The sequence below is a fragment of the Topomyia yanbarensis genome, chromosome 2, assembly GCF_030247195.1.
Source record: "Topomyia yanbarensis strain Yona2022 chromosome 2, ASM3024719v1, whole genome shotgun sequence".
NCBI lineage: Eukaryota > Metazoa > Arthropoda > Insecta > Diptera > Culicidae > Topomyia > Topomyia yanbarensis.
In genome coordinates, this window is record NC_080671.1 from 451,429,668 (window position 1) to 451,457,362 (window position 27,695).

Here is a 27,695-nt window from a genome sequence, read left to right on the forward strand (position 1 = left end):
TAAATGTAGCTCGGGATTTCAAATCCCGTGTCGGAAAATGAGTCTACACAAAAATGACCTGTTTTTCTGAAGTGTAAACCCAACCGCGGGAAACATCACAGGATTTTAAAACTCTCCACACAGAAATCCGGCCGGGAACAATTCAACACAAATTGTTTCCGACGGGTAAAATAGTATTTTATAAGGTTTGCAATTCGCTGCAAGTTTGATACTGTTTGTATTTTAAAGAAGCAGCAGAGTTTTTGGTTTGACAGTTTGGAGAGATCTCGGTGGGAAATTTTCCCTGATCAAATCCCGTGATCCATTTCCCGAATTGTAAACTAGGACTTTAATTGGTACACCTCAAGAATTTGAGTGCGGGATTCGGGCCGGATTTTTATCACGTCAAATTTTCTGCAGAAATCTCTCCCAACTGTCTACCAAAAGTTCTAAAAAATACCAACCATTTGAAAATAGCACCGAATTTTAAGTATATAGGCTACTGTTGATCACGGAATTCGGCGTGATTTTGTGCCGAATTTTTTAACGGAAAATTTTCCGCAGAAAAAACTGTCATAGCAAATATTCTGCTTCTTCTAAAAATACCAGTTGTTTCAAAACAGCTCAGATTTTTAAATATGATAAAAACATCAATTTTCCCGCCGAAGAACAATTCATGTTGAATAGGGATCTTTAATATGGTAAAAATGTGCCATTTTTTCATACGTGTTGATAGTGGGTGTCCTTACGAATACACTCATATAATTTTTAATACTTAATTATTCTTTTCTGACTTAAATAAAAAAAAAAAAACAAATTAAATTCAGCCAACAAACTGACAGTTGTCCTACTAAATGACGTATCTGCAAATATCTCGTTCGCCTTATTGTAAACCGGGACAGCACCTAACACATCATGTGGTGGTACTTTTGCAATCCGCTAGCACTACAATACCGGTTGGGTTCGATCCACCATGCAAATAATCCGACCGAAAAGTTTTTTTTTCGATTTGTTTTCCTCTAGCTATCAGAAATTATGACAGGCGGAGGAAAAAAATCTGAACACAGTAATACAGTTAAAGATGGTCAAGTACTCTATTGAAGAATCAAAGCAAAACTAAAACGTGTTGTGAGACACCTGTCTGTCAGGCCTGCAATTAGAAAAAGGATGATGGGTTATTTTCTATAGAGGAAGTGAAATTCCAAACGATATTCTTACAGGTAAATACAAATTATTTTGATATGAAATATAAAAGTGATGGTAAGAAATTACTTTTACTTTATTGCGCAATTTGGTAAAGTTATAGTTCATGAAGTTTTGAAGTATTGCAAAACCTACTCTGAATTACAAAAGGTTATGTTATTTTTGTCATATTGCGACCATGAACGTCCTGCATTACGTCGGAGAATCCATCCGTCCAATAAAGGAGGGATATGCGGTTTTCGCAGCTTTTCTTACTTGCAATAATATCCGCCGAAGTAAAATGAGCTGAACATATAATTTCGGCGCTTATCGGAGAAGTGCAAGAGCTGCTTTCATTTATGAAACACTGGATAGGAAATTTTGAAAAAGGTGGTAAAATTTCCGGATGCACCAAAATAGCTCAGGCATGCGTGAACAACACATTTTTCTTTCCTGAAAAATAACCAATATCAGCGGTTATTAAAACAAAAAATTATTTAAGTAACGTCAGATTTTTGTAGTTATATCTTTGATAGATTTCTATAACTTACCTAACGTTTTTCTTGCCGTTTTGGATTCCGTGTTGAAGATATTAGAGAAGGTTTCGTAAATACCAAAAAAAATCACCGTAGTTTGACGGATGTCAAATTTCTCATCATCATTTTTACATACTTGCCATCTGTGAGTCAATCACGCTTTGATTCGCCAATTGGGAGATGGATTTTCGATTTTACATGGCCAAAAAAAAGTAACATGGAAAAATCAAGATTCCCGAAAACAGTTCGGTTACGATCGGGCACGAGTACGGATGGTTTTACGAGTGGAAAACACATCAGCTAAAAAAAATTTTCAGATTAATATCTAAAACACATTCCAATAGACAATCGTCGAGCTAAGTTAATTTAGTTTCAAAGTGAAGTATTGAACAATAAAAAAAACCGCAGGAGAGGAAAATGAGTGCAAGTGACGGTGCCCCTGATGGGGTACCGATAATACAAAATGGCGGAAATGGAAATAAAGAAACCAACATTCAGGGCAGTTCAAGCAATGGCGGCAACAAAATGGCCGAAAATTTCCAATACAAGCAGTGTGATAATGGACCGTATAAAGTGGTGGTAGAAAAAATGCACGAGGAAAAGATGGCGGAAAACGATGCACGAGTTGGCGGAATCAATAAAGTGGCAGTAGGCCTGCTGTTGAAACAAAATGGTTTCACAAAAGCAGTGATGGACGTCAAAAAGATTGGACGAGCAAAGGTGATCGTGTTCTTCAGCAACTGGAAGGATGCAAACAGGCTAGTGACATGTCAAAACCTGAGCCTGAAACGTTTCAAGGCGTATATACCGAAGAATTTTGTAACCGTCAAAGGAGTCATAGCAGGGATCCCAGAGGAACTACAACACGATGAGCTGTTCAACGATATTGAAACGGACAAGGAGATATTAGAAGTATTTCGACTACAGCGCACCACAGCCACAGGAAAAAAAGTACCGATTAGAAAGCTTGGAATAGTATTCCGAAGCAATAAGCTTCCAGGATACATTCGAATTTACTCAGTCATAACGAAGGTTGAACCGTATGTCACAAAGGCAGCCATGTGCAATTCATGCTTACGATACGGACATATCGCCGCGAATTGCAAAAGCCGAAAACGTTGTGGAAACTGTGGAGAAACGCATGAAGAGCAGATCCAGGACCGGGATTGTCCAAATCAAACGAAATGTGTGCACTGCAAAGACAATCACAAATCAACAGACGTCGAGTGTCCCGAACGAAGCAAGCAGAATGATATAAAAAAACTAATGGCGACAAAAAATCTTACCTTTCAAGAAGCTCGAGACGAATTTCGAGTAGCTGTGAGCAATGGATACAACATTCTGGAAAAAGCAGACGAGTTCCCATCGGTCTATGAGAGCTTTGCGAACATGTTGAAGTATTCCTACAATACTGATGAAAGAATACAGTCAACCGCAAGACAGAACAAGCATAACGGAGCAGTAGAAGCAAAAGGTAGGAACTTAGGAGCAATTAAAAAGTTACTACCGAAAAATAAAAAAACCGGAAACCAGCAATGCAAAAGGTGTTGACCAGGGACTGGAGAATACACTATACTCTAGCAAGAAAAGGAGACAGAAAACGAAAATAAGACAGAGCAGGAAAATACACCTACAGAACCCCAGACAATAACAATAGAACAACACCTAGAGCTTAGGAGAAGATGGGAAGACAAAATGAAGGAAATTGCACAGCAAAAAGAAAAGCTGCAGTCAACGGTTGGTAAAACGTTTCAAACACTGTCGCAAGTCATTGAAGCAAAAGACGACAACGGGTATTTTATCGTCATGGAAGTAGTCAAGCAATTAGCAATTACTCTGGGGTATAACGTACAGAACGGAATACCTAATACCGATATCGAAAATGGCGACATTCAAGATATTACAGAGTAACATACAAAGCCTCACAAAGAATAAAAACGAGCTTGCGCACGAATTACATACAAAAAACATAGATGTAGCACTATTATCTGAAATATGGACAAACGAACACACGATAGCATCATCAAGCATAACAGGTTATCACAAAGTACTACAACCACGATTAGTAGGAACCGGTGGAGGTGTCGGCATATACCTTCGCGACGTATATAATTATATCCCATTAGATTTGACCACTAGCGCTATGTTAGAGGTTATTGGCATCACGATTCCGAGCATAAATTTAAACTTAGTTTCGGTGTATATAAATCCGAGAATACCAATAACTGATTTGAGTGTAGGTTTGGAAAATCTTCTTACTGAAACACAAACGATGGAACACTTACTAATTGGAGGAGATTTCAATGCCCACAACGAGGCCTGGGGTTGTGAATCTACCAATAGTAAGGGAAAACTCGTTCTAGAAGCAATCACTTCAACGAAGCTTTTAATTTTAAATAACGGGGAGAAGACCTACAAGCCATCTACCCTAAAACATACCCCTAGTGCAATCGATTTGACTTTATGTACACCCGACCTATTTCATGAACTAATCTGGAATGTAAAAGATTATACATTTGGAGGTTCAGGTCATCTCATAATCGATATCCTGCTAACAAAAATAAAATCAAAAAAGCAAAGACCTATATACAATCGGAAGAAAATAAACGAAGAAATATCGTTAATCGATGCTGAGCAACTGGGTTCTATTATGGACCTAGAAAGCATAGTAATCCACACGATAAGCAGAAATAAAGGGGTTAGCAGCTACGTACCGAAATACTATTGGAGTGAAGAGCTAACGGTACTGTACAAAGAAAAAGAAGAATGCTGGAGAAGCTTCAACCGGCTGTCTAACGAAGAAAATTTAATGAAACTACAAAAGGCTAAAGCACTGTTTCAACGAAAGAAGAAACAACTGCTGAAAGAAAAACTAGCAGCCATCACGAAAGATATCGATCCTCGAAATACCAAGGGTAATTGGAATCTGATAAGAAGACTACGTTACAGCCATGATAACAAAAATAGGAATAACATAGTACTCACCGCAAAAGATAAAGCAGTAGAATTCTTAGAGGGGCATTTTGGGAACACACAATTAACATTGGCCCAACCCAAAATACCAAGTACCTCACCCGCAAAGGAATTACTCAACCTAGAACAATGGAATCGCATCATTCAAAAAAAGAAAGCCAGGTCAGCTCCAGGAACAGACCAGCTTACTTATGAGATCCTGAGGAACCTGAACACAGAGACCAAGAAAAAAATTGTTCATGAAATTAATACATACTACACCGCTGGAAACTTGCCGGAACGATTCAAGGAGATTAGAATAATACCAATTGCAAAGCCTGGTCGGGATACAACAGTAGTATCATCATACAGACCGATAGCATGCCTGTCGACGGTTGTTAAATCAGCGAACTCAGCAGTATTACATCGAATACAACAACACGAAAAGAACGAACAGCTCCTACCGGCATTGTCGTTCGGATTCAGACAAGGAAAATCCACAGAGGACTGTCTGGAGTTCGTTACAAATCACCTAATGGCAGCAAAAAGAAACAACATGATCAGCGTAGCAGTTTTCTTCGACTTTTCTAACGCCTTCAATGCTGTTGACATAGACATTCTTATTGCAACTTTGACCAGAATGAAATTTGCAGAGGACATCAGAGTATGGACCGAGAATTTCCTCAAAAATCGACAGCTAGTAATGCGAACAGAACAGGGATTGGTATCAACCATAATCTCGCGAGGGTTACCGCAGGGTGACGTATTATCGCCTACGCTTTTTAATATTTATACGACGGAGTTACACAAAACCGACCAGGACGAGGATAATGTGGTTACAGTACAATACGCGGACGATTTCGTTAAAATAATCAGCGGACAAAACCTAAAAGAAGTCAAAGACACAGCGCAGCGAGTAATAAATAGCTTTGTGAATTGTAGCGAACGTTTGCAACTGGAAATCAACGGCAGCAAAACTAAAGCCATTATATTCCAACCGAGAGAGACGAAAATAGATCTTCAAATTAAGAATACATTTATAGAATGCGTTAGATATTATAAACTACTTGGAATGTATATAGACAACAACCTAAATTACGGAACGCACGTACGAGAATTAAAGTACAAAATAAAGGACAGACAAAATATGCTGAAGATTATCGGCAGTATAAAGAAAGGAGCAACGCCAAAAGTAATGGTACTGTTCCATAAAGCTCTATATGATAGCTTTCTGCGGTATGGAAGCTCAATCTACGGGAGCACAACCAAATCCTATCGGAATGACTTGGATGTAACACACCGCCAATGTCAACGAATAGCTACAGGATGCTCAAGGACAACACCGATAAATACCTTGGCTGCTCTAGCTAACGAGGAGCCACTAGAACTGCAGCGGTACTATTGGGCAAAGAAAAGAATATCATCTCACTTCATGAAACAAGACGCAGTATATCACCAGTTGATACAGCTCGATATCAATGACTCAAACGAAAGCAAAAGATACACATTCATCGAGAAAGTGTACAAAGAAAACGCGGAAGAAGTTAGCAGAATCTATGAGGAAATATCCGTAGAGGATGCATACGACGTTATTATTCGGCACAAAATAGAGGGAATGACTAGCAGTAAAACAAATATGACCCCAACTACCATGCGACAAATCAGCTTAGAATACATAAACAAAGAATACTGTCTGTGCCTCAAGAACAGTGGAAGCCTGCGGTATAGGAGTTCACGAAAGGGAGAATAAAATCAACATCAGCCTTAAATTGGAACAACACTCTAGCATAATGACAGCCGAGCTCCTAGCTATACGGGTCGGTCTGGAAGAAATATCAAAATTGGATAGAGAGAATACAGTGATACTCACCGACTCCCAGTCTGCATGTCTACTTTTGGAAAAACACCAAGAATCCAAATCATGGGACAGTCTGACTGGTACAATTTGCAAAGAACTGCAAACAACGGGCACTGTACTTCAGTGGATTCCAGGCCATGTGGGTCTGGAGGGAAACGAAGCAGCAGATACCCTGGCAAAGGCAGGATTGAATAATGATGCGATTATCGTCAACAAACTTCTCTGGAACGATATAACACGGCGCTATAAGAACCAACTAGCAGAAGCGACAAATCGGGAGGAACATGTGAAAAGGGCATATCAACAAAATATAAACAAATCAACCTTTTATATATCCTATAGCTACTCTTAAGACTTAATAGAGCAGTAGAATTCAATATTAAAAAAACCGACAATAACTCTTAAAATTTCATGATTTTGCAAAGGGCACAAGAGTACCAATACCAATATGGTAGTGAAGTGATGATAGGCCATTATTGAAAGGGAGGACATAACATCAGCTCAAAGCGAATTCTGTTGATGAGCCCTTAGCCGCAATATTTTGGATTATCACTTTTTCATTTAAAATTGTCACTTGTAGCGAATCGACGTTCATAAACGGACTGAATCATGAACTTTGCTATTGATCTTTTGTTGAGTAAGTATTATTCGTTGGGTAGAATTTGTTCAAATAAGTAAAATTATTTCCACTGCTAGAAGCGGCAAATTGTGTCACAGACAGTCATGACATCGCAACTGACAATGATTGCCGTAAAACCGGATTCGACTCTTCGGGGCAGAGTAGAACAAACTGCGGTTCGAGTAAAGGAATAATAGACGGAATCGACAGTTGCAGTACCAGCAGCAATATAACATGTCCATCTACTTTTGGTAAAAGTTACGACAGATCCACTGTTAATCTTGGGGTTATAATTCCAACGCCAACAGTGGGACGATACGAAGAAGTTTCTTGGGCTGAATTAAGAGACGGGAACTGCTCATTCATTTCGACCAATCCCAACGTGTCATTCGCTAATATTGTTACGTCCACTCCGAGGAAACATTTCACTGATCCAAGGACGAATGCATTAGATTTGTCGCAATCAGTGTTTCAGGATGAACCGCTAGATCTATCAGTTGACCGTAATGTTTCCAATACCTTGTCTTGTGCTCCTGTTGATTTGGTAATGCACAAACCGATAAAGGTTAACACCGAAAAAGGAACACCAACCAATCTTGCAGCAATTAACTTGGTACTTCAAAACAGAAATCCAATATCGCAACAGAATCAAACGGTGGGAGATAACAATAAAAACGACGATTTCTATCGACAATGCCCGAGTGGTGAGACGGCGTTTCCCGATTTACCAGGGGCTGAGAATCACCTTCAGTCTTCTGAACGTTCATCTGCATCGGATTGGCTACCGCTCGGCTCTGGACAAGAAAACATACCCGACGAGGCTACGGGGGATGCTACGCTTCTAAATAGTTTTTCCATCTACGAATATTTTGAGCCATATCATAATCAAACAGTAGTAGAAGATATCGAGGAAGCAGAAGATTCTGATGATGAAATATTAAAAGGTAAAATTTGTTTTGTTATAGTTTTATAATAAGTAAAATGGGAAAAAATCATTTTAGTAGTGCGACAAAGAAAACGAAAGGCGGATGCTGAAGACGACGTTAAACAGAAGGTTGAAGGATTGAATGATCTTGCTGGTAACAACAAAGCCATTGCTCTCAAAATATCAAACTAATAGGGCCAACGTTTATTTATTCCAAGATGAATTAGGGTTTGAAGAACTAGTAGAGAACGAAGAGAAGCTAAAGCGTGACAAAGGCTGCCGTGAATCTGCGACGAGAAAATATCGAAAGGAGAAAGGATTACCGTACAATCGCGTGAACGGAAAGCATGTACCTGCTCGAAACATACGACCTCCTTGTAAATGTCCACATCTACAGTGTTATTTAAAATACAACGATGAACTCCGACGTGAACTTCTGAGAAATCTCCTGAAGTTATCGTCCTCCGCACAGAACCAGTTTCTCGGCAACCACATTGAAATAGAGCCAGTGGCTTATCATCGAGTATATATTACATATAGCAATATCATCGTTATATTAATGAAGATTCTTTTAGGTAGTTAACTCTAGAAGAGCTTTTTCGCATAAATATTATCTACCTGGTGTAGGTGGAAGAGTTCACGTCTGTAAAGTGATGTACTTGGCCACGTTCGACACAACGAATAAAAAGGTACGTGTATTGGCGGGTAAAAAGATCGAAGGACTTGGTGTGTGCGATGATGATAGACGATCTGATAACAGCAACCGGAATCCGGTTAGCCAAGAAGCTCTTCAGAATATCGAAAGACACATTCTGTCTTTTCCAGCCTACACATCGCATTATAGCAGAGAAAAATCGTCAAAATTATACCTATCGAGCGATTTGAGCATTGTAACGATGTACGATCTCTACAAACAGAAGTGTAGAACTGAACAAGTAGAACCCGTCCATTACAACACGTACAGGATTATTTTCAACAAGTTCAACCTAAGTTTTCGGAAACCAAAGAGCGATACTTGCGGAGAGTGCGACAAGTTCACGGTATTATTCAAAACTGCCGAGAATGCATCCAAACAACTGGAAGTACAGTCTGCAAAGGAAGCGCATCAAGACAGAGCAAAGTTCATGTACAACTGCAAAAAGACAGACGTGGCAGCTGCCAAATCGGATCACTCGATCCGAACAATCTCGTTCGACCTGCAGAAGTGCCTCCCCACACCTTTCTTATTGTGTGGACAGGCATTTTATTCCCGCCAGCTGTACACTCTAAACCTTACTTTATTTACCACATCTCGTGGGAAAAATAAGGCAACATGCTACCTTTGGAATGAATCCATTGCACGCAGAGGATCGCAGGAGATAGGTTCTTGCCTTATTTACGATATTCAACATTTTTTTGAAAAAGAACTGGAAGATAAAGTTGATCCTCCAACAAGGGAGATAAATTTTTATTCCGATAGGTGTAGTGGTCAAAACCATAATTTTGTAGTCTGTATGGCATTCACATTCCTGATTGAACAATTCCACCGTTCAGGTCGCGAGTTGATCATTCGTCACAAATTTATGGTTTCTGGCCACTCACACATGGAAGTCGATTCCGTTCATGCCGCGATAGAGAGAGCAAAGAAAAAGAATACGATGGACATCGAAACTCCTAGAGATTGGGCAATTTTCATCTCACAAGTCAAGCGGAAAGTTCCCTTCGACGTAGTAGAACTCCAACAGTCACAGTTCCTGGAATTAAAAACGCTTTATCAACGTTACCGCCGACCAAAGCATAACATTAATGGCGACCCTTTGAAGTTCAAACAAATTTTTCTATTCGAATATCGAAGTTCTGCACCAGGGCATGTGTTCTACAAAACAGATGTACAATCCGACGAATATCAAGTTTTTGCTATGGGTAATATGGAGGTGATACTGAACAAGAACCTTTCGTTACCGGTACCCGATCCTATTGATAATGAACCAATACCATTGGCGCAGGAAAAGTTAGCTGATTTAAAAAATCTGATGCCATTTATCAGCAACAAGCAATACTATCAAACATTGCTGAAAAACCTGGTAGCTCCAAAACGTGGCAGGAAGAAAAAAAATCAACAACCGAATCATTTTGAGGACGACTTAGATCCACCGGAAGAGGAAGATAATTTTTAAATAAATAGATTTCCACATATTTTCCACAATAATTTAATGAATACACATTATCACCATTAACTCGTTTATTTTATTACTAAAAATACTGTTTATCTATCCGATTTGACTGATTGCTGACTAGCATATTATACTAAAAACATAGGGCATAACGTAAATCTAATTCCAATAAGAGACATGCGAACAAGACATATCGACAGCTGTCAATTGAGCAGGGGCGCCAGTAAACGGCATATCGTGGACATCAATATGAAATGGGCACATCGCATTTATTTGCGATTTCCGTGACAAAATAATCAAATCTTCGCGTTAGACATATACGAATAGGTGTGGCTTGGATTTTGGAATCAGCCTGAGCGATTTAATGACAAAAACAATGATTTTTTTTAAAATAGGATTTAAAAATGTCTCTCTAATATTCAACAGCGATTATCTCAAAACATGACATTTTGACTTATGCCCTTTTCACATGTTCCTCCTGAAATGTGTGGTACAACAATATCGCACTAAATGAAAATAAAGGGAGAAAATTCCATGAATTATTTACCTGCTTTCCAAGAAGACCGTGGTTTTGGAAATCAACATTCAATGGGGAAGAAGTGCGAACACTAAATAGAATACTGGCTGGACACGACTTCTCGAACTACTGGTTGGCTAAAATGCGCCTAGTAGATTCGGAAGAATGCGATCTTTGTGATGAAAAAGACACAACGGAACACATGCTGCTATACTGTATAAAATACACACACATTCGAAATCACTTCTATTGGGATGATAAAAGAAGCATACAAGACATAGTACGTGACAAAGATGGAGTAAATAATGAAGAAATGAAAAACATACTAAAATTCGTCCGAATGGCAAGAATAAAAGTGTAACGACTTGTAACGACTAATCGTCACAGCCACTGGCGTTTATGAGGCAAAGTTCCTCGGGCCAAAAAACACAAACTACAACAACAACAACAACAACAACAAGATTCCCGAAATGTAAACCCAACAGCGGAAAACGTCATGGATTTTAAAATTCTCCAAACCAAAAATCCGGCCGGAACCAATTTGACATGCATTGTTTCCGACGGGGAAATCGTTTTTACTATGCTTGATAGTGCCCATATTTTTTAGAAGCATTCGAAGTTTTATTTTAACTTTTTGGAGATAGTGGCGGAAAATTTGCCGTGAGCTGAATCCGGCACCAAATCCCAGCATATATACCGTTCAAATTCCCGAAGCAAACAGCCGCTTTTGGCTACTGTACACCTCGGGAATTTGATCGCCGGATTTCGCTTCCCATGTATTTCAAATAGGAAATGGATTTTCATTTTTCATAACGGAAAGAAAGTATACAAAAAAATCAAAATTCCTGATGTTTTAACCAAATTCTGGAAAACATCACGCATTTTTTAAAATTCTCCGTTCCAAAAATCCGACTGGAAACAATTCAACATGAATTGTTGCCAACGGGAAAAATGATGTTTTAAATCTAAGCTGTTCTGAAACAACTTGTAATTTTTAGAATCATCCAGTTTTATTTTGAGTTTGGAGAGATAACGGCGGAAAATTTTCCATGATCGAAATCCGGCCCAAAATCCCGTGCTCACACTTCCGAGGTGTACAGTACCCAGATAACCAATAAGCATGCTGAATGCGTCTTAACGGCTACTTGTTAAACACTTGAGTTGTTTTAAATGCTATTTAAGGTGAAGATATGTGGAAGCCAAGAACGCACGCTTGTAGCTAGGTACCGACGCACTTATTTACATTGAGAAAAAAATGGAATTCGAAGTGAAAATTCAAAAGCACAAATAAGTTTTCGGACACTTTCCTTCGATCATCTGCACACTGGCAGAAAATTTGAAGTTTTGTTAATAAACGTTTAAAGTTTCGCGGATATTTTTTGCAGTGGTGTGTGATTAAAACACTGAGAACTGACACACAAGTAAAGTTTTCAACTTGTGTAAGAAATAAAACTGTCGCTTTGAAATGACAACAGCAAGTAGCAACTTGCCACTGATCGGCGCTTCGATCGCCCAGCAACCGACGGGGCTTGTGTGCAAACTTGGATACAATGGTGATTCACGCATGCGAACCTGTATGCAATGGCGATTTTCAACGTATTTTCATTTAAATGTTTACACAGGTTTTTCGGAAAAGTTTGTTCTAGCTTATATGTCTGTTCTCTGTGGATACATGGTTAGGCAGGGGAGAGGGGTGTGTGCGGCGTAGGACCTATGTTGTGGCTCGCTTGTATAATGTCCTTAAGGTTCAAAGAACTTTGGGTGACTGTCTATGAGAATTGTACGCTTGATAGTATGGAAAAAATGTGTTCAGCTTTGCCATCGGATTATCCATATAAAACCTTTTCGAAACTCTAAAAGAAGAAAATCAGTCGATTTATTAGATCATCACGATTCAAATCATTCAAAATAGCTGCTAAATCCGCGACACATCATGTGGTGGTACTTACGGTCGCGAATCTTTATATTGCTATGTGGAATTTTTTAGTCAAAGATCTATCAAAAAGAACCACGTTACGTATATTAGTTATGGAATTTTCGTTTCGCCTTCGTCTCAAACTTTAAGAATCACACAATGTGACGAATGAATTAATTTAGTCACACGAAAAAAAAAAATGAAAATCATTTACGTGAATAATCACATAAAATCAAAGTGATTAAGTTTTCGAGTGTATGATCATGGTGTGTTATAGACTACTTTCACTCGAATGAACTAACTAAAGTAGTACGAGCACGTTTTAAGTTAAATGAGTCATCTCATGTTCTATTTATTAATATTCATTTGTAAAATGGGAATTACAGCAATACAAACGCTGTCCACTTTAAGTTAATTAGTTCTTCGCGCCATCTACTCGCTTTCGTCCTTGTCCTTACGGTGGGACTTCTTTTTATCGGATCGACTACTGTGACGTTCGCGTTCGCGACTGCGAGATCTTCTTCTTGATTTAGATTTTTCGCGACTACGCGAGCGTTCCCGGTACCTGAAAAGCCAATCAAATTAGAATAACCTGAACACCAAAACCGATTGAACGATGTATACCTTTCCTTGTGGCGATCCGGTTTGGAAGAACGCTTTTCTTTTTCGGCATCCCTCTCGGATTTCTCAGCTCGTGATCGTTCCAATTCACCACTTTCGGCTTTTAGAGACATTTCGCGATCTCTATCTCTGTCACGTTCCCGACGATGTTCACGTTCGCGTTCACGTGTTTTTCCGTGGTGGTCACGATCGCGTTCCCGCTCTCGATCACGTTCACCACCGTGCCGATCATGGCTACGACCCACGGGTGGACCCATTCCAGGATGTCCCATGCCCATACCAGGTTGCATTGGCGGGGGCATCATCTCCATGTGAGGATGCATATTCATTCCTGGTGGAATCATCGCGGGCGGCGGTGGTCCTGGGGTAAGCGTTTTGATACCGTGAGGCTGCCAGCTGCTTTCCTGGTTCCATTGCGATTCCTGAGTTGGTTCGTAGCCATAATCACCGTAATCTGGTTCGTTGTGATAAAACTCGGGTGGGGCTCCGAATGGCGGTGGGCCCATAGATGGATCATATTTGTTCAAAGAACGACTGTACTCGCGACGATCGGCGGTCATTACTTGAATAATATTTTCTTTAGGATGGCGAGGCATCATGTCACCATCCATTCGTGGGTGCATATTCATACCGCCGATAACGTCAATACCATTATTCATCTTTCTAGGCGGAGGTGGACCCTGTCTCCAATGTGGCTGTGCCTGGGCTGCTTGCGGATTATTCACGGTCAGTCCTTGTAAACCAACTCCGCTTTCATGCATTCGCATACGCTTCTGACGTTCACAGTAAGCCCTCCATGTTTCTTCATTGAATCCATAGTTGAAGTAATCGGTTATATCGGCACCAGGTTTTCGCCATGGTTTCTCATCCAAAGAGTCAATACTAAACTCATGTGCCGGAACTCCGTTAATCGTACCGACACTTTCAAACTCATCGATGCTGAATTTTCCGGCCGGCTGCTTCGCTTTGTCCTGTCCTGGTACAGCTTGGGTAACCTGTGGCGGAACTTTCGGTATTCTTGGTTTTACTATATTATAACTAGGTCCGGATTTTATGTCCCCAATCACAACATTTATATCATCGTCATCATCGCTGTCATCAGTTTCCATTTCACCATCGCTGCGTTCTCGTCGCTTCTCCTTTTGACTTTCATCTTCTTGAAGCTGCGAATCTTCCTCACCTTGCTGGAAGGAGCACAATATGGAACAATTCGATACCTATCATCCTAATGTAAATACACTTACAAACTCAGCTTCTCTGCGTTCAGTTTCTTCTCTGGCTTGAACATCACTTGAATCCATTGCATTATCATCAAGTTGGTGATCGTCATCCGAAAAACTATCATGGGATCGGTTAGATTTATTTTGCCCATCTTCTTTGGATTTATCCCACTCTTGTTGGGGAACGACACCGACACCATCATCTTTTTCGCCATCTACGGCACTTTCATCTCTTCCCTCTGAGTGAGTGTTCCCGTACAACCAGCTATCCTCATTACCTTCATCTGCCATAGTTAATTTATGGCAAATTACAGAATTCTAATTACAATTTCTATTTGATAAGCAAAATGCAACAATTTTAGAAGGTACACGATATTTTCTGCAATTTGGGTGAAAATTTTGACTTTTGAATTGATGACGTGAGTTTGACAATTATTGAGGGCTTACGTCACGCACAAAGTCTAATTTGAAAATCTCGTCTAAAAATATTGAAAACTGAAAAATATATTACATTTTCTACACGCTTATTCTACGCGACTTTTATACAAAATAAGTAACATTACTCTAATAAAACAAAGTACACATTAATGCGTAGAAAACTACGCATGTTTAATAAAATTGAAATAACCCATTAAATGGGTATAGAGTTTGTACCCATAAATGAGTTCAGACCTTGTACGTCAACCTGGGTATGTTTTACCAATTATTTTTCGCAGAACTATTACAACAAAATGCGTAAAAAATACCCATTCATGAAAATCGCGCCAGAATCAAAAATACTGTCAAAAGAATTAATTCTGAATTTAAAAAAAACATAAAATAACATTCATTTCACATTATTATCTCCTTGCAAATGTATAGGAATCTAGATAGAGATCCTATTCCAGAACTCCTTCACAAAATAAAACCGCCAACTGGATATATTTTTGATGGCTGGATCTTTTGGCTGCTCTAAAAATGCCGAACTGGTGCATATTTGCAACATCTTCAGTAGTCTAAACAGCCGCTGTTTTCGGAGCATTGCCGAAATGTTCCGTTTCCGCCACGGACTCCGATGCAGGCCGATAATTTGCAGGTTCCAATTTGCAGGTTACTTCTCTTAAAATAATTCTTAAGGATTTTTCACCCATTGTTAAGATCAATATACCCATTGACATAACCTCATCGAGTAGTTGTGAAATGGATAAAAAGTACTCATTGTTAGAAACAAAAAATGCCCATTTTTTGACAGCTCGAATAACTTCCGAAAATGGGCAATTTGAATACATAAAATGGGTAAAAAAAATTACCATGTAGCTTAATATACACGGAAAAAAAACTTTACCCATTTTATTGAAATAGCCAATTTTCGGAAGTTACTCGAGCTGTCCAAAAATGGGTATTTTTTTTGTTTCTAGCTATGAGTACTTTTTATCCATTTCACAACTATTCGATGAGGTAGTTTCAATGGGTATATTGATCTTAATAATGTGTGTGTTAACCATCCTACCTCCCACTAGTTGGTAGTGATTTACAGAAAAAAGATGTTTGCATGTATTTAAATATATTCATGCAAATAACTTGATTCGTGGATTTAGGTAGGTTTTATCTCAAATGACTTTCCGATGACCCATTTTGGGTACAAAGCCAGACATGTTCCGAGGTGATCGTTCCATCAACCAGCCACGCCCAAATGTAATGTTTGTATCAATTGGATTTTGACATTGCAGTAAAAATTTCGATTCCTTCTCGGAAGGAAGAAATCGATGCGTGTGTATTTAAATATATGTATGTAATGTAATGATCATAAATGATAAATTCACTTACTCAAAAGATCTTCCATACTTAACCTTCCGGTAAATGCGGTAAATTATATGACATTAGCAGTATACATTTGGAAACTTATTTCTTAGCTTTGTTGAATCGAATATTGTTTGAGGTGTCTATATTATGTATACGCATAGTTGTAGATTTTCGATCAGCGATATACTGAATACCATCATATTTTGTTCACTCTAGATAATCCCATGAACTTTGGGCCTTCGCACATTATCAAGCCTTAATAAATCCAAGAATGTGGTTCATTATCAAGCCTTAATAAATCCAAGAATGGCAGTTTTTTTCGCTTCCGATTACTTGTCCGCTTTTCCAGGGGAAAAGATCTCGACGAACTGAGTCAAATGGCATATGACACTCGGCCCTCCGGGCCGGGATTAGGTTGACGATTTTTAGAGTGATTGCATAACCTTTCTATATGAGAAAGGCAAAAAAACTAAAATGATACAGGGAGGAACAATATGAGTGTTATGAATAAATAAATATTTTTTTGCCACTCAGTATGGTTAAACGGATATGAAACAGGAACATGGTTAGTCATATTTTGTGATATGATATAAACACTGCTTATATTACTGTATCGATTTTGTTGGCTATTTTCGGCAAATTTGAGACTAAGAGAAACGAAAGCAATGAAATTGAAAGACGGATAGGTATTCTAGAGCGAATCAGTTATAAACTTAGAACGGAAAACTAGAACTAGGCAGGCTCATATGGGCATGATCGAAAGGAAATGTGAAGAATTCTTCGCCTTCTGCAGAGTAGGAGTTGGGCGTTGCACCCAAGTCTACCGCATGGTCTATGGTAGAACATAACTCATCATCATGTTTTACCGCCGACGCCGTCTTTCAATTTCATTGCTTTCGTTTCTCTTAGTCTCAAATTTGCCGAAAATAACCAACAAAATCGATACAGTAGAACCTTGCGGCAATTAGTAACATACTGCTTATATTATACTATATATATATATATATATATATATATATATATATATATATATATATATATATATATATATATATATATATATATATATATATATATATATATATATATATATATATATATATATATATATATATATATATATATATATATATATATATATATATATATATATATATATATATATATATATATATATATATATATATATATATATATATATATATATATATATATATATATATATATATATATATATATATATATATATAAATTCCGGATTTTATATACATACTGCATCTGAAAGTTGAAAAAGTGGTTCCCATTTAGAAGTCTGTTTATGGAAACAACATGGCTGTGAATCTGGCTGAAAGCTTGTACTCCAAACATCATGACACGATCGGAACTAATTCCTGATTATTAATTACATGGGAACGCAGCAGTGTCTTTCAAAGAAAGTGAAAATTCTCGATGTCCGTCATTCCCGCGCGGGCTGTTCAAGTCGGTCGCTTTTCCAAAACAACTCGTCGCTTCCGTGATACCTTCCCGAGAACTCCGGCATTTTACTCAGATGGGGCACGATTAAAAGCTAGTGGCTGATCACTCTAGAAATGTATAACAAATATGAATCAAATTAGAAAAAAAATGCATTTAATTTCCATTTTTGCATCAACTTCGCACTCCCTCGTAAAAATTTTGCTTAACAAACGTCCTACGCTGATTCATTTTGTTCGAAGTTTTGTTGAATGTAGGGCTAATTTTTTTCACACAACGCAAAATACCTTACGAATTTCTATTTTAATGGAAAGAAATTCATTTAATTTAGCTGATTTTTAAAAATGCATCACAAGTGATCTGCCCCTAGACTAAAAGACGTGCCATTTTTAGCCGACTGAGATGAGATGTAGAGAAATTGCCATCCAGCTACCCGGAATTGCCTATTTCGGTTGCAGGGTATTCAAGAAAAATTGGTGAGATTGACCTAGTTTATTGTTATTTTATAGTTCATTATATCATTCATACCATACCATAATTAATAAATCCACATATCCACTTCCCATTTTCCTTCCCTACACTGAAAAAATTCAAACGTAATTCTATTTACTTTAAACTACTTAAAATCCACATGAAGAAGAAACTCTTATGTTATCACGTGCACACATACCTTCTATGTGCCAGCTGTATAAACCATCTATGTACACACATAAGTTATATGTGCGTATTGTTATGGAATCGAGTTTTATGTACCTTACAGTTATGAAATGTGAATGCAAGATTAATATTTCATGTAAATACACACATTAGGTTTATGTGCCAACAAATAGTGTCTACATGCCTTCGCTAATTGCAAAAATCTTTGTGTAAAATCAATAGGTATAACGATTACATTTTTTGCGTGTACTAACAAACTCTTACATCCGTAATATCTATGAAGATTACGTGGGTTCCCCATATCTTCTAAAGTAGGTATTCAACTAACATTTCCTTCCCTTTAGCGATTGTAAGGACATGGCCAGGTGTGCAGTATCACTGTATCAGCCACCCATGATGAGTGCGGTCGTTTTTGCTATGCTATGGCTATGCTGTGCTATGCTATGCTTATATTATATTATATATATTACAGTTTAGTGACCCGAAGCAGTTGCCGAATTATGACTACGTAAACTAAACCGATTTTTATAACGTACATGTTTCCATTTCAAATCTTTGATTGATCATTGACAGTGATTGCCACTGGCTCAGGCACTTACTTACTCACGATCAAAGGGTATACACAAGTAACCATAAGCATTAAGCCATTGCACTATATTGGCTATACATTTGCACTAATGTTGCATTAAAACTCCATTACGGCCTTAACAATGCAATCAAAGAAAACAATTCTCAGTCGAAATATAGCATTATCGCTTGCTCTATATGCCATTTAAAGCTGATATAACGCGTACATGCCTCAAGGATCTTTAAAGCATGTAAGCTTTACAATTGCATTTAATGCCATTATAGAGCAAATATAAAGCCAATATAATGCTATTGTAATGCTGTAGGTTTATTCGTTATGCCACTCGTCTTGAAGATTATATTTGGCATATTTCATTTCAATCGAACATATGCAATATAATCCAGGCCGCAAACACAACGCACTTACCGTGAAGAACGAGGCAAGGTGCCTCAGTTCGAGATTTACTAAAGGTAATTTTCGTAAAACATTCATATCATGTGAGAACGAAAACCCATTAAGGATATTCATTACAATGCATTAGAAGCGAGTCATTCACGGTTTTAAACAGAAGATTTTATTTTAAAATTTTTCCTTTTTGCTAATCATACCGAAAGGAAACATAAGAAATGGTTTCAAAACCATGGCGGACAATGACAGCTAACTGAATCTTTCTAATAGCATTAGTAGTGCCAATATTAGGCTTTCAAATTGGACATTTGTTCGCTGGTGCTATATAATAATATTAGTGCTGCCAAAACGAGCTGTCAATCTTGGCACAGTAATAGTACCAGCATTATATCAATATTTATGGCTTCACGGCACTTTAAGACTGCTTTATATGTGGATTTAAAGCAGATATTAGGCTAAGTTATAATGCCTATTGGTTACTTGTGTAGAAGTCAATCCAAAATAATCATCCCGCATTTGCTGTCTCTTACTGTTTTATTCATTTCATTCACAGTTGTCAAATTGATAGCACAATCACCGACTTTTGTGTAATCCAGCCCAGATGAAAATTCGAACGCTGTGCCGTCATTTTGACAAATCAATTGCTTGAAATTAAATTACTGAGCCTTTAGCATTTTTATTTGGTGAATTTTCATCCCAAAATTTTGGTGTGTATAGTTTAATTCATTCATTATGTTGAATCTTGGGGGTTGAGGTTAAGTTTGCTTAAGGATAGCATTCTTATTCCACACCCTTACGCAAATAGAAATGCACAACAGTATTACATCATTTTTTATTGTTACAATATAATCACATTTGTTGTTTCTACATCCAATTTCATTGTAAACCCGATTTTTACATGGAAAAAGGGGGGTCGTTAAGGGATGTAACAATGAAAAAATTGATCTTTTCCCATACATTCTGAAATCAAAAACATCGATTTACATTGTTGTTACGTTGTAGATTTTGGAGACATGAAGGACTGTATCATAAAACTGTTGTAAATTCAACGTTTTCACGATCAATTTCGATATTGCTTTCTGTTCGGGCACCGAACGAATATTTCAACCGACCGTGTTCAGTTAGAGAGTAAACGCATAATGCATCATCACTTCACTTCATACAATTGAGTAATCAGATCATAAATTTTGAGTAGCTTGGAATGAGTCTTTTTCCGCTGTTTGAATCACCCCTCGTAACTTTTAGACGAGTTTTGACACTTGATTAACTGTCAAATTTCAGAGCTGCCAACATTACGCTTCCGGTTGCAAGCTCCCTTTCTTTCTCGATCAACTCACAAGAATGGGTAAGTTGGTGGATTGACAAGTTCTTTAAAAATGTAGGATTATTGCGGTAAATTAATCTAATTTTGTTTCCGAAGTGTGTCAAATGTTAAAACTATTTAACACAGCTGATTTCATATTAAAAATTTAATGTGAATTGAAGTGAAGTTTGTTTTTATATTCCTTCGACAATATCCACGTTTCCAATACATTTTGACACCAGTGTGTTTATGTTTGACGACTGCCTGTAGACCGGATAGAAGTACCGGAAAATTTAACGAGTGTTTTTCTTCGTTTTTCATAGGTATAAGCCGTGATAGTTATCACAAGAGGCGGGCCACTGGTGGCAAGAAAGCCGCCATCCGCAAGAAGAGGAAGTATGAATTAGGACGCCCTGCCGCCAACACTAAGGTGAGACAAAAAAAGTTTTCAGGTTAACTTATTCGATTAATTTGTGCTATTGTGCTCGGTTTCAGATTGGTGCAAGCCGTATCCATTTCGTACGTACTCGTGGAGGAAACCGCAAATTCCGAGCTCTCCGTTTGGATTCCGGCAACTTTGCGTGGGCTTCGGAGGGAACCGCCCGTAAGGCACGCATCATCGATGTTGTGTACAATGCTTCCAACAACGAGCTGGTACGTACCAAAACGCTGGTAAAGAATGCCATCGTGGTGATCGATTCAACGCCGTTCCGCCACTGGTACGAGAGCCACTACCTGCTACCGCTGGGAAAGAAACGTGAGGTGAAAGCCGGCGAGGAAGACGTCCTGGCTAAGAAGCGCAGCAAACGTGTACTGAAGAAGTACGTTAAACGACAGAAGACTGCCAAAATCGATCCCGCGCTGGAGGAACAGTTTAACGCTGGTCGACTGCTCGGTAAGTTTGTTTTTTCTCTGTTTCGGTCGGAAAGCGAAAACGAACTCTTGTATTCGAGATTTTTAATGATGATAATATCTAAAGCGACTCACACTCTCTTTGAGGGCTATACGTTTCTGAGTCTCGTTTTGAGACGAAGATTCGTTTCTGTGAGATATGATCCCGGCTTTGTCATAGTTACACTGATCAAATCCGTTATCAATTAATAATTATTTTAGATAAAAATGGTAGGTGACAACTATTCGTTACTTTATTTCAGCTGTAATTGCCTCCCGTCCCGGCCAGTGTGGCCGTGCTGATGGTTATCTGCTGGAAGGAAAGGAGTTGGAGTTCTATCTGAAGAAGATTAAGAATAAGAAGTCGAAGTAAACTGATGGTAGGGCTACAGGAATGCGCTGTGAAGGCAAGTGTATGTAACGTGTAAGTGTAAGATCTTTTACACTCCTGAGAGTGTAAAGTTACATTAGCAACACTCTGGAAGAAAAGGGAATAAAAGGAAAGGAATCATAAAAAGTGGTCGTTAACGAATTTGTCCTCGCGGTGAATTATCACAGATCTTAGTAGTATTTAGTTAACTGGTTTTAAGTAGTATACTGTGATTAGAGATTAAATTCTTTCTTTGCTTCATCACTGGCGAAACGGATGGAGGTGTCGGGTTGGTAAAAGAAAAGGTGATGTAATTGTAATTTTATTGAATACGGTATTCTGTTGGTTTACACCTAGTATCAGGACAAGGAAAAAATGATGTACAAATTTGGTTGCACATTTTGAGCATCTGATTTCAAGCAATAAGAAATTGTACCAATTTTTGTTTAATTAGGGATTAAGAATTTCGATTGTTCATATAACATGTCAATTACGGGCGTAATATTCGGTCGACACCTTGATGATGCCTTCTACACTAGTTTGCATGCAAGTATTTTACCGTGTAGAAGGATGGTGATTTTCCAATTTTCCTTTCACCGATACTTATTGCATCGCCTGCTTCGTTAGTTTGGTCTGAACTGTCACATTATTTGCTGTTTGTTCATGTCCGCGAGTCTTTTACAAACTGTCCGTCACTGCAGAACGGCACAAGATAGACAAAAAGCAATATTTTCCTTCGTTGTAGCTTGTGTGCGTGTGAGCAAAACAGAGTCACAGGAACATTATATTCATTTTTGCAATGTTTAGTTCCCACTGGATTGGATCGAAATGATACGTGTACGAGGCTGGCAGTAGAAATTTGCATGTGACCTAATTAGATTCAGCAGTGTAGGGTGCTGTCTCGGCAAAGGTGCGGCGAAATTAGGTAGTATACAGGAAAAAATGATTCCCTGGGTGCGGGAAAAAATTGCCGAGCGGAAGGCTCGTTGGCAGCAATCTAGAAAGCAACAACGGGATGCTGCAGCAGCAGCTTCTACTACTCCGAGTGGGTCGCCAAGTAGTGGGAGCAGTTCGTCTGTGTTGGCATCGCCTGCTGGATCAAGCAATCGTGGAAGCTCGGCTAGGAATTTTAGGTTTTCAAGCAAACTTCATGGACAACAACAGCAGGCAACGACTTCCACGGATCGATTGAAGTAAGTTTTTTCTACGGTTGTATGTGTCTGTTCTGCAAAATAAAATTATTTAATAATTGATGGAACAAATTTGCCATATCATTTGTTCTCGAATCAAACGCAGAAGTGTTGCGGTCGAAAATTGACTTTGGAAACAAACCTTTCTGAAGTTGTGAAACATCAAAACTCATTTGATCCATTTCTGACAATTCGTCTCATTAAATTTCGTTCACTTGCAGCTGCTGCAATGTAGACTCCGGACGAGGCGCGACGGCGAGCTGTGGTGTTACGTCCGGCGAGGATCATCAACAGTTCCGTCAAACGATTCCCCTGAAAATTATCAGTCCCCGTGGTGGAATCGTTGCCCTCGAGATGTCTCGTGACAGTACTGGAACGCAGTTAAAAACACAGGCCCTGGAAAGTTTTGCCTGTTGTTCCTTCTCTCTGCCGCACTTTTCGTCCGATTTGAATGAGCTGGTTGAACGATACAAACTGATCAGGGCACGGAACCGGGTGGTGTTTCAGGATACTGATACGCTGGAACAGCTAAATGTGCGTGCTGAAGAAGAGTTCATGCTGGTGGTGAAACGCACGGATTTCATCCCTCCCGAGGAAAGTGTCAAAGGACCGACAATTTCAGAGGTATTGGCTGCCACCAAACATATCCCACTATCTCGCAGCAATCAGTCAACAAGCAACTTGAATTTGGCTCTATTACAGACGGATGTATGTAACTGTGCTATTACGATGTTCTTCCCATAAAGTAATAACCTTATCCTCAGTTGCAGCAAGACCTCCGGCGAATATTAATTTCGTTGGCACGCGCCTCTGCCTTTGTGATAGGTTCGGGAGCTTGTGCCGATAAATTGATTGCGTTGTTCAGGCAACGCCTTATTAACCGTCGCCGGCATCAGGTGCGCTCGATAGAAACACTTCTGGAAATGGGGTTTTCACTGGATAAAATACATCAAGCTTTAGAAATCACCAAGTAAGTTCAAACATACATCGGCTGATCACGGGTGTCATTTTACTTTCCTTGCCCAGAAACATCTTCCCAGCTGCGTTGGATTGGCTGATACAGAACGATAGCTCGGTGAAGTTGCTAAACTGTGATAGAACTAGTCCTTCACCGAAGGAGGTCGGTAACGTGAACAACGAAGCGACCACCAGCAGTAGAGAGCACAACAATGGTCTTACACAAGACCTTGCGGAACGAAACATCGAACAACCGAGAAATACCTCTACCGATTCGTCATCAAGAACCCCCAGCCCTACGAACGAAGCATTAGCGAAACAGGAAGGCACGGACGAGGACACTGAAACGAAATTTCTAAATAAAATTGAAAATGTTAACACACTGCTGGATATCATACGACAGTATGCCGATCGTGATGTTTATCCTTCGTCGGAAACGGTAGCGTCAATTGTTGAGATGGGTTTCAGCGAAAGGAACGTACGGGAAGCTCTGATAATGACTAGAAATAACCAGGCGGCAGCTGTAAGTAGTAGGACCTTATCGTATACAATGCCCACTTACCTTATTCCTAACTTTTCCAGTGCGAATGGTTGCTGGGCAACAGGAGCAAAAGTTTGACTGAGTTAAGGAACGGAATGTCCACTGAATCCCCCATTCTGCAGGTGCTACTAGCTTCTCCTCAAGTACAAATTAGTTTAGGCAATCCAAAGATGTTCATTGGTAAATTATCCTGCTTCTTAGCTCAATTTTTGATAAAGACCATGTTTTAATTTTCAAGCACTCCTCTCTATGCTGGATAACTCGTCAACGATGACGATGTGGCTTAGTGATAACGAAACCTCCGCAGTTCTCGGGCACATCCTGCGGACGTACCACGAGGAAAAACACATTGTGGCAATCAACCAGTTCAGTAATGCACAAAGCTTTAACTAATCACTCGCAGTACCTAGACAGAGCAACACTAGCTACTCGATCTTTATTTTTGTATAGGCACAGAGCTAAATCAAACGATATTTATGCAGAATATAACAAAAACTAAAGGAAATGGACGATGTAGACAGAACTAAAAGATTTGTAGTTTGTATCAGTAGCGGCTTTAGCGCAAATTCTAGCGTCAAATAAAGCTATCTTAAAACTGAATTGTTTCCATCAGGTTTTTGCTTCTTGGTCTAATTTTGTAATATTCGTCGCATACGAAGGAAGCTGACAATTGTAGCATTTTATCAAATACACGCAGTGCCAATTACCGGATTTTACCGGACCAACGGGAAATGCTTTTAGCACCATTCGAATATTCTGGAGTATATGTAGGCAGAGTTCATAGTTGCGATATTATAATTCAAGAGTGCTGATTCAAATGGACCTTAGTGACAAATGTAAACAAACTGAGTTATTTGCAGCACAGCATGTGATTACAACATAGCTAACGAATACCGAAAACCAGGATTCATTATACACAGTATTTATCAAAATAACAAGCATTATATAAAAAGTCGCAAAGTTTTCATGATCATATTTTGAAATTTTGCACTTGAGACCTTTTAAAATGAAAGGACCTATGCGCGAAATATTTCAAAACCTCTGCAACTGTTCATAGGCGCCATGCAAAAACGACGCAAGATTCATTTCATTCCATGTTTTCCCCACTGCACATAGGTAGGGTGATGAGCCTATTTGCGCCATGTTTCTATTATCACCCTACCCATTTGAAGCCGTTGGTTAGAGCAGTGTCTGCCATCTTTGTTCAACGCATTGAGTCAAATGGTAGCGCAACAATAGGGGCACTCGATTCGAGTTTTCATTGTGCTCAAACACGAGAATTTTACTGTTTTCAACGCATTTGTGTTATTATATTGGTTCTTAACAACGAAGCAAAGCGATTGATGTCAATTTTTACGCATTCCATTGATTGTAAGGCAAGAAATTACCGAATTAATGAGGCACCTTGCTTAGTATGGTGAAAATAGGCTCATCACCCTACCTAGTAAAAACGTCCTAAGCATCAAAATAAAAGAAATTATTTTCTTCTGTTCATGCGACTTATTTTCGAAGTTGAATTTAATAAGTATAATAAATTAAATGATAATTGGAAAGCTTAGTTATTCTAAAGTAACATGCCTTTCGTTGGTTTTAACCACTTCCAGCCAATGATTTGCTAATATAAACTAAAGTTTCCCGCAATTTTTTTTCTGCACGACTTCTGTTAAATCCAGTGCAACTATTTATCATAGTAATGAAGAACATTCGTATTCCGGTGCTCATTTTGTCGAAAACTTTGAAGAAATTCAATATTCGTCGCAAGAGCTACCTTTGCTGAAAAAAGCCATATGTGCAGCGTCGTATGATTCTTGAGCCCGAGAAAAAGACCTATGTGAAAGGTCCTATAATTTTCAAAAGGACGCATCATTCTAAAGCGCTTAAAAACTACATTAGCACTAAACATTTCATGTTTTTAGTATTATTTACCTAAAGAGCATAGTCCTTAGACTATATTGGCATAATTGTTCCATCAAAACGCATATTTGTTCTCTAATAGGGATTTGTTTTAGGTCCATGAAACTTCAGCCTCGTTTTTCTCAGTTCGAGCTCAATGTCACTTAGGACCTTTTGAATAAGTACTCTTGAATTCATGTTTAGCGAAACAAAAAAAAACGGGGAGGGAGGGTCCAATTAACAAACATCACAAAAACAGAATATACTAAATAAAGGCATTACATTGCGTTGTGATAACACTCGGAAAAATAAATATGAAGGAACCATAATTTGAAAAATTATTTACTATATTTAAATCCTTCAAAGAACATACCAATCAGTCTAAGACCGCAATGTCTTTTGCTGTATGAAGAAGTCGTCTCTCCAGTTCAGTCGATGCATGGCTGTTTGACGCCAGTCTCGCTGGGTACAAAGACTCCTCAGCTCCCCTTATTCAATCGAACCCGGGGAAACCATGCGACGTGCAGTTCTATGGGCCAAGTTTTCAGTCGTAATCTGTTTTCATTGCGTGGGTGTTTTTCGATTGTTCCGATCCGTATTTTCTTCCTGATGGTTCGTAATGTAGTGTTTTCTGGGTGGCTTGTTGGGCCTGCAACCAATCTCCTGTCTCGTCGGATGACCGCCTCGTGGGGTTTCTTTGTTGTCCGACACCCCACATAACTGACACCTATAACAAGTATTTAGTTCTGCCTACGTACGTACATTCGTACCGTAACTCTCGGACAGTTCGGGTGGGTTTTTATTTCTGTGCGATGTGCGATTAGACGCTTGTCTCGGTGTTACTATGTGTGTCTCTTAAGGCACCACCAGTTTAAAGATGTTTTTTATCTTTCTTAATACATTTATTGCTTTATCCCGTCTGCGCGGGCGTTGACGTTTACGATGGTTCCCTCTCCGGATTGTAAAATGGAGGTTGACTCGGGCTTAACTCCTAAAGTTCCACCCCGGTCGAAACACTACCCAGAACTCTCAACTGGTCCATTTGTAGTCTTCTTTCGGCCCAAGACTACATCGCTGAAGCTTCTTCAGATTTCTAAAGACCTAACAGCAGGCATGCACAAGAACGGTGCTGCTCCGTGTCCTATTCCTGTGCACTGGCTCATAATGTGTCAGAGCTAAATTCAT

General features: G+C 38.9%; 3 protein-coding genes and 1 long non-coding RNA gene across 4 annotated transcripts; 2 read left to right on the forward strand and 2 right to left on the reverse strand.

Moving 5' to 3' along the window:
* Window positions 1-1,735: 1,735 nt before the first annotated feature.
* Window positions 1,736-10,975, reverse strand: LOC131685817 (uncharacterized). The gene is made up of 3 exons (XR_009304874.1): window positions 10,752-10,975; window positions 6,520-6,729; window positions 1,736-1,997 (listed from the first exon to the last, which is right to left on the reverse strand). It is a non-coding gene; the product is annotated as an uncharacterized LOC131685817 (long non-coding RNA).
* Window positions 10,976-12,956: 1,981 nt separating this feature from the next.
* On the reverse strand, window positions 12,957-14,892 carry LOC131685818 (pre-mRNA 3'-end-processing factor FIP1). Its single transcript, XM_058969777.1, has 3 exons — window positions 14,502-14,892; window positions 13,261-14,441; window positions 12,957-13,201 (listed from the first exon to the last, which is right to left on the reverse strand). Exons 1-3 carry the CDS (start codon window positions 14,766-14,768, stop codon window positions 13,069-13,071), a joined length of 1,581 nt encoding a protein of 526 aa, XP_058825760.1. The 5' UTR covers window positions 14,769-14,892; the 3' UTR covers window positions 12,957-13,068.
* Window positions 14,893-20,598: 5,706 nt separating this feature from the next.
* LOC131685820 (small ribosomal subunit protein eS8) lies at window positions 20,599-22,076 on the forward strand. The gene is made up of 4 exons (XM_058969778.1): window positions 20,599-20,710; window positions 20,992-21,098; window positions 21,164-21,563; window positions 21,823-22,076. The coding sequence occupies exons 1-4, from the start codon at window positions 20,707-20,709 to the stop codon at window positions 21,930-21,932; spliced, it is 621 nt and encodes a 206-aa protein (XP_058825761.1). The 5' UTR covers window positions 20,599-20,706; the 3' UTR covers window positions 21,933-22,076.
* A 486-nt stretch (window positions 22,077-22,562) lies between these two features.
* Window positions 22,563-25,213, forward strand: LOC131685821 (ubiquitin-associated domain-containing protein 1). Its single transcript, XM_058969779.1, has 6 exons — window positions 22,563-23,122; window positions 23,341-23,827; window positions 23,884-24,089; window positions 24,146-24,599; window positions 24,659-24,797; window positions 24,856-25,213. The coding sequence occupies exons 1-6, from the start codon at window positions 22,872-22,874 to the stop codon at window positions 25,008-25,010; spliced, it is 1,692 nt and encodes a 563-aa protein (XP_058825762.1). The 5' UTR covers window positions 22,563-22,871; the 3' UTR covers window positions 25,011-25,213.
* The last annotated feature ends 2,482 nt before the right edge of the window (window positions 25,214-27,695 follow it).

Excerpts from the sequence above, each read along its gene's own strand:
- LOC131685820 (XM_058969778.1), top strand. Across the intron at positions 21,099-21,163 it reads GCCCTGCCGCCAACACTAAG|ATTGGTGCAAGCCGTATCCA; the intron begins GTGAGACAAAAA and ends GCTCGGTTTCAG. Across the intron at positions 21,564-21,822 it reads TAACGCTGGTCGACTGCTCG|CTGTAATTGCCTCCCGTCCC; the intron begins GTAAGTTTGTTT and ends ACTTTATTTCAG.
- LOC131685821 (XM_058969779.1), top strand. The coding sequence starts at position 22,872 with ATGATTCCCTGGGTGCGGGAAAAAATTGCCGAGCGGAAGGCTCGTTGG. Across the intron at positions 23,828-23,883 it reads TGGCTCTATTACAGACGGAT|TTGCAGCAAGACCTCCGGCG; the intron begins GTATGTAACTGT and ends CCTTATCCTCAG. Across the intron at positions 24,798-24,855 it reads CAATCCAAAGATGTTCATTG|CACTCCTCTCTATGCTGGAT; the intron begins GTAAATTATCCT and ends TTAATTTTCAAG.
- LOC131685818 (XM_058969777.1), bottom strand. The coding sequence starts at position 14,768 with ATGGCAGATGAAGGTAATGAGGATAGCTGGTTGTACGGGAACACTCAC. Across the intron at positions 14,442-14,501 it reads AACGCAGAGAAGCTGAGTTT|CAAGGTGAGGAAGATTCGCA; the intron begins GTAAGTGTATTT and ends TGCTCCTTCCAG. Across the intron at positions 13,202-13,260 it reads CCGGATCGCCACAAGGAAAG|GTACCGGGAACGCTCGCGTA; the intron begins GTATACATCGTT and ends TTGGCTTTTCAG.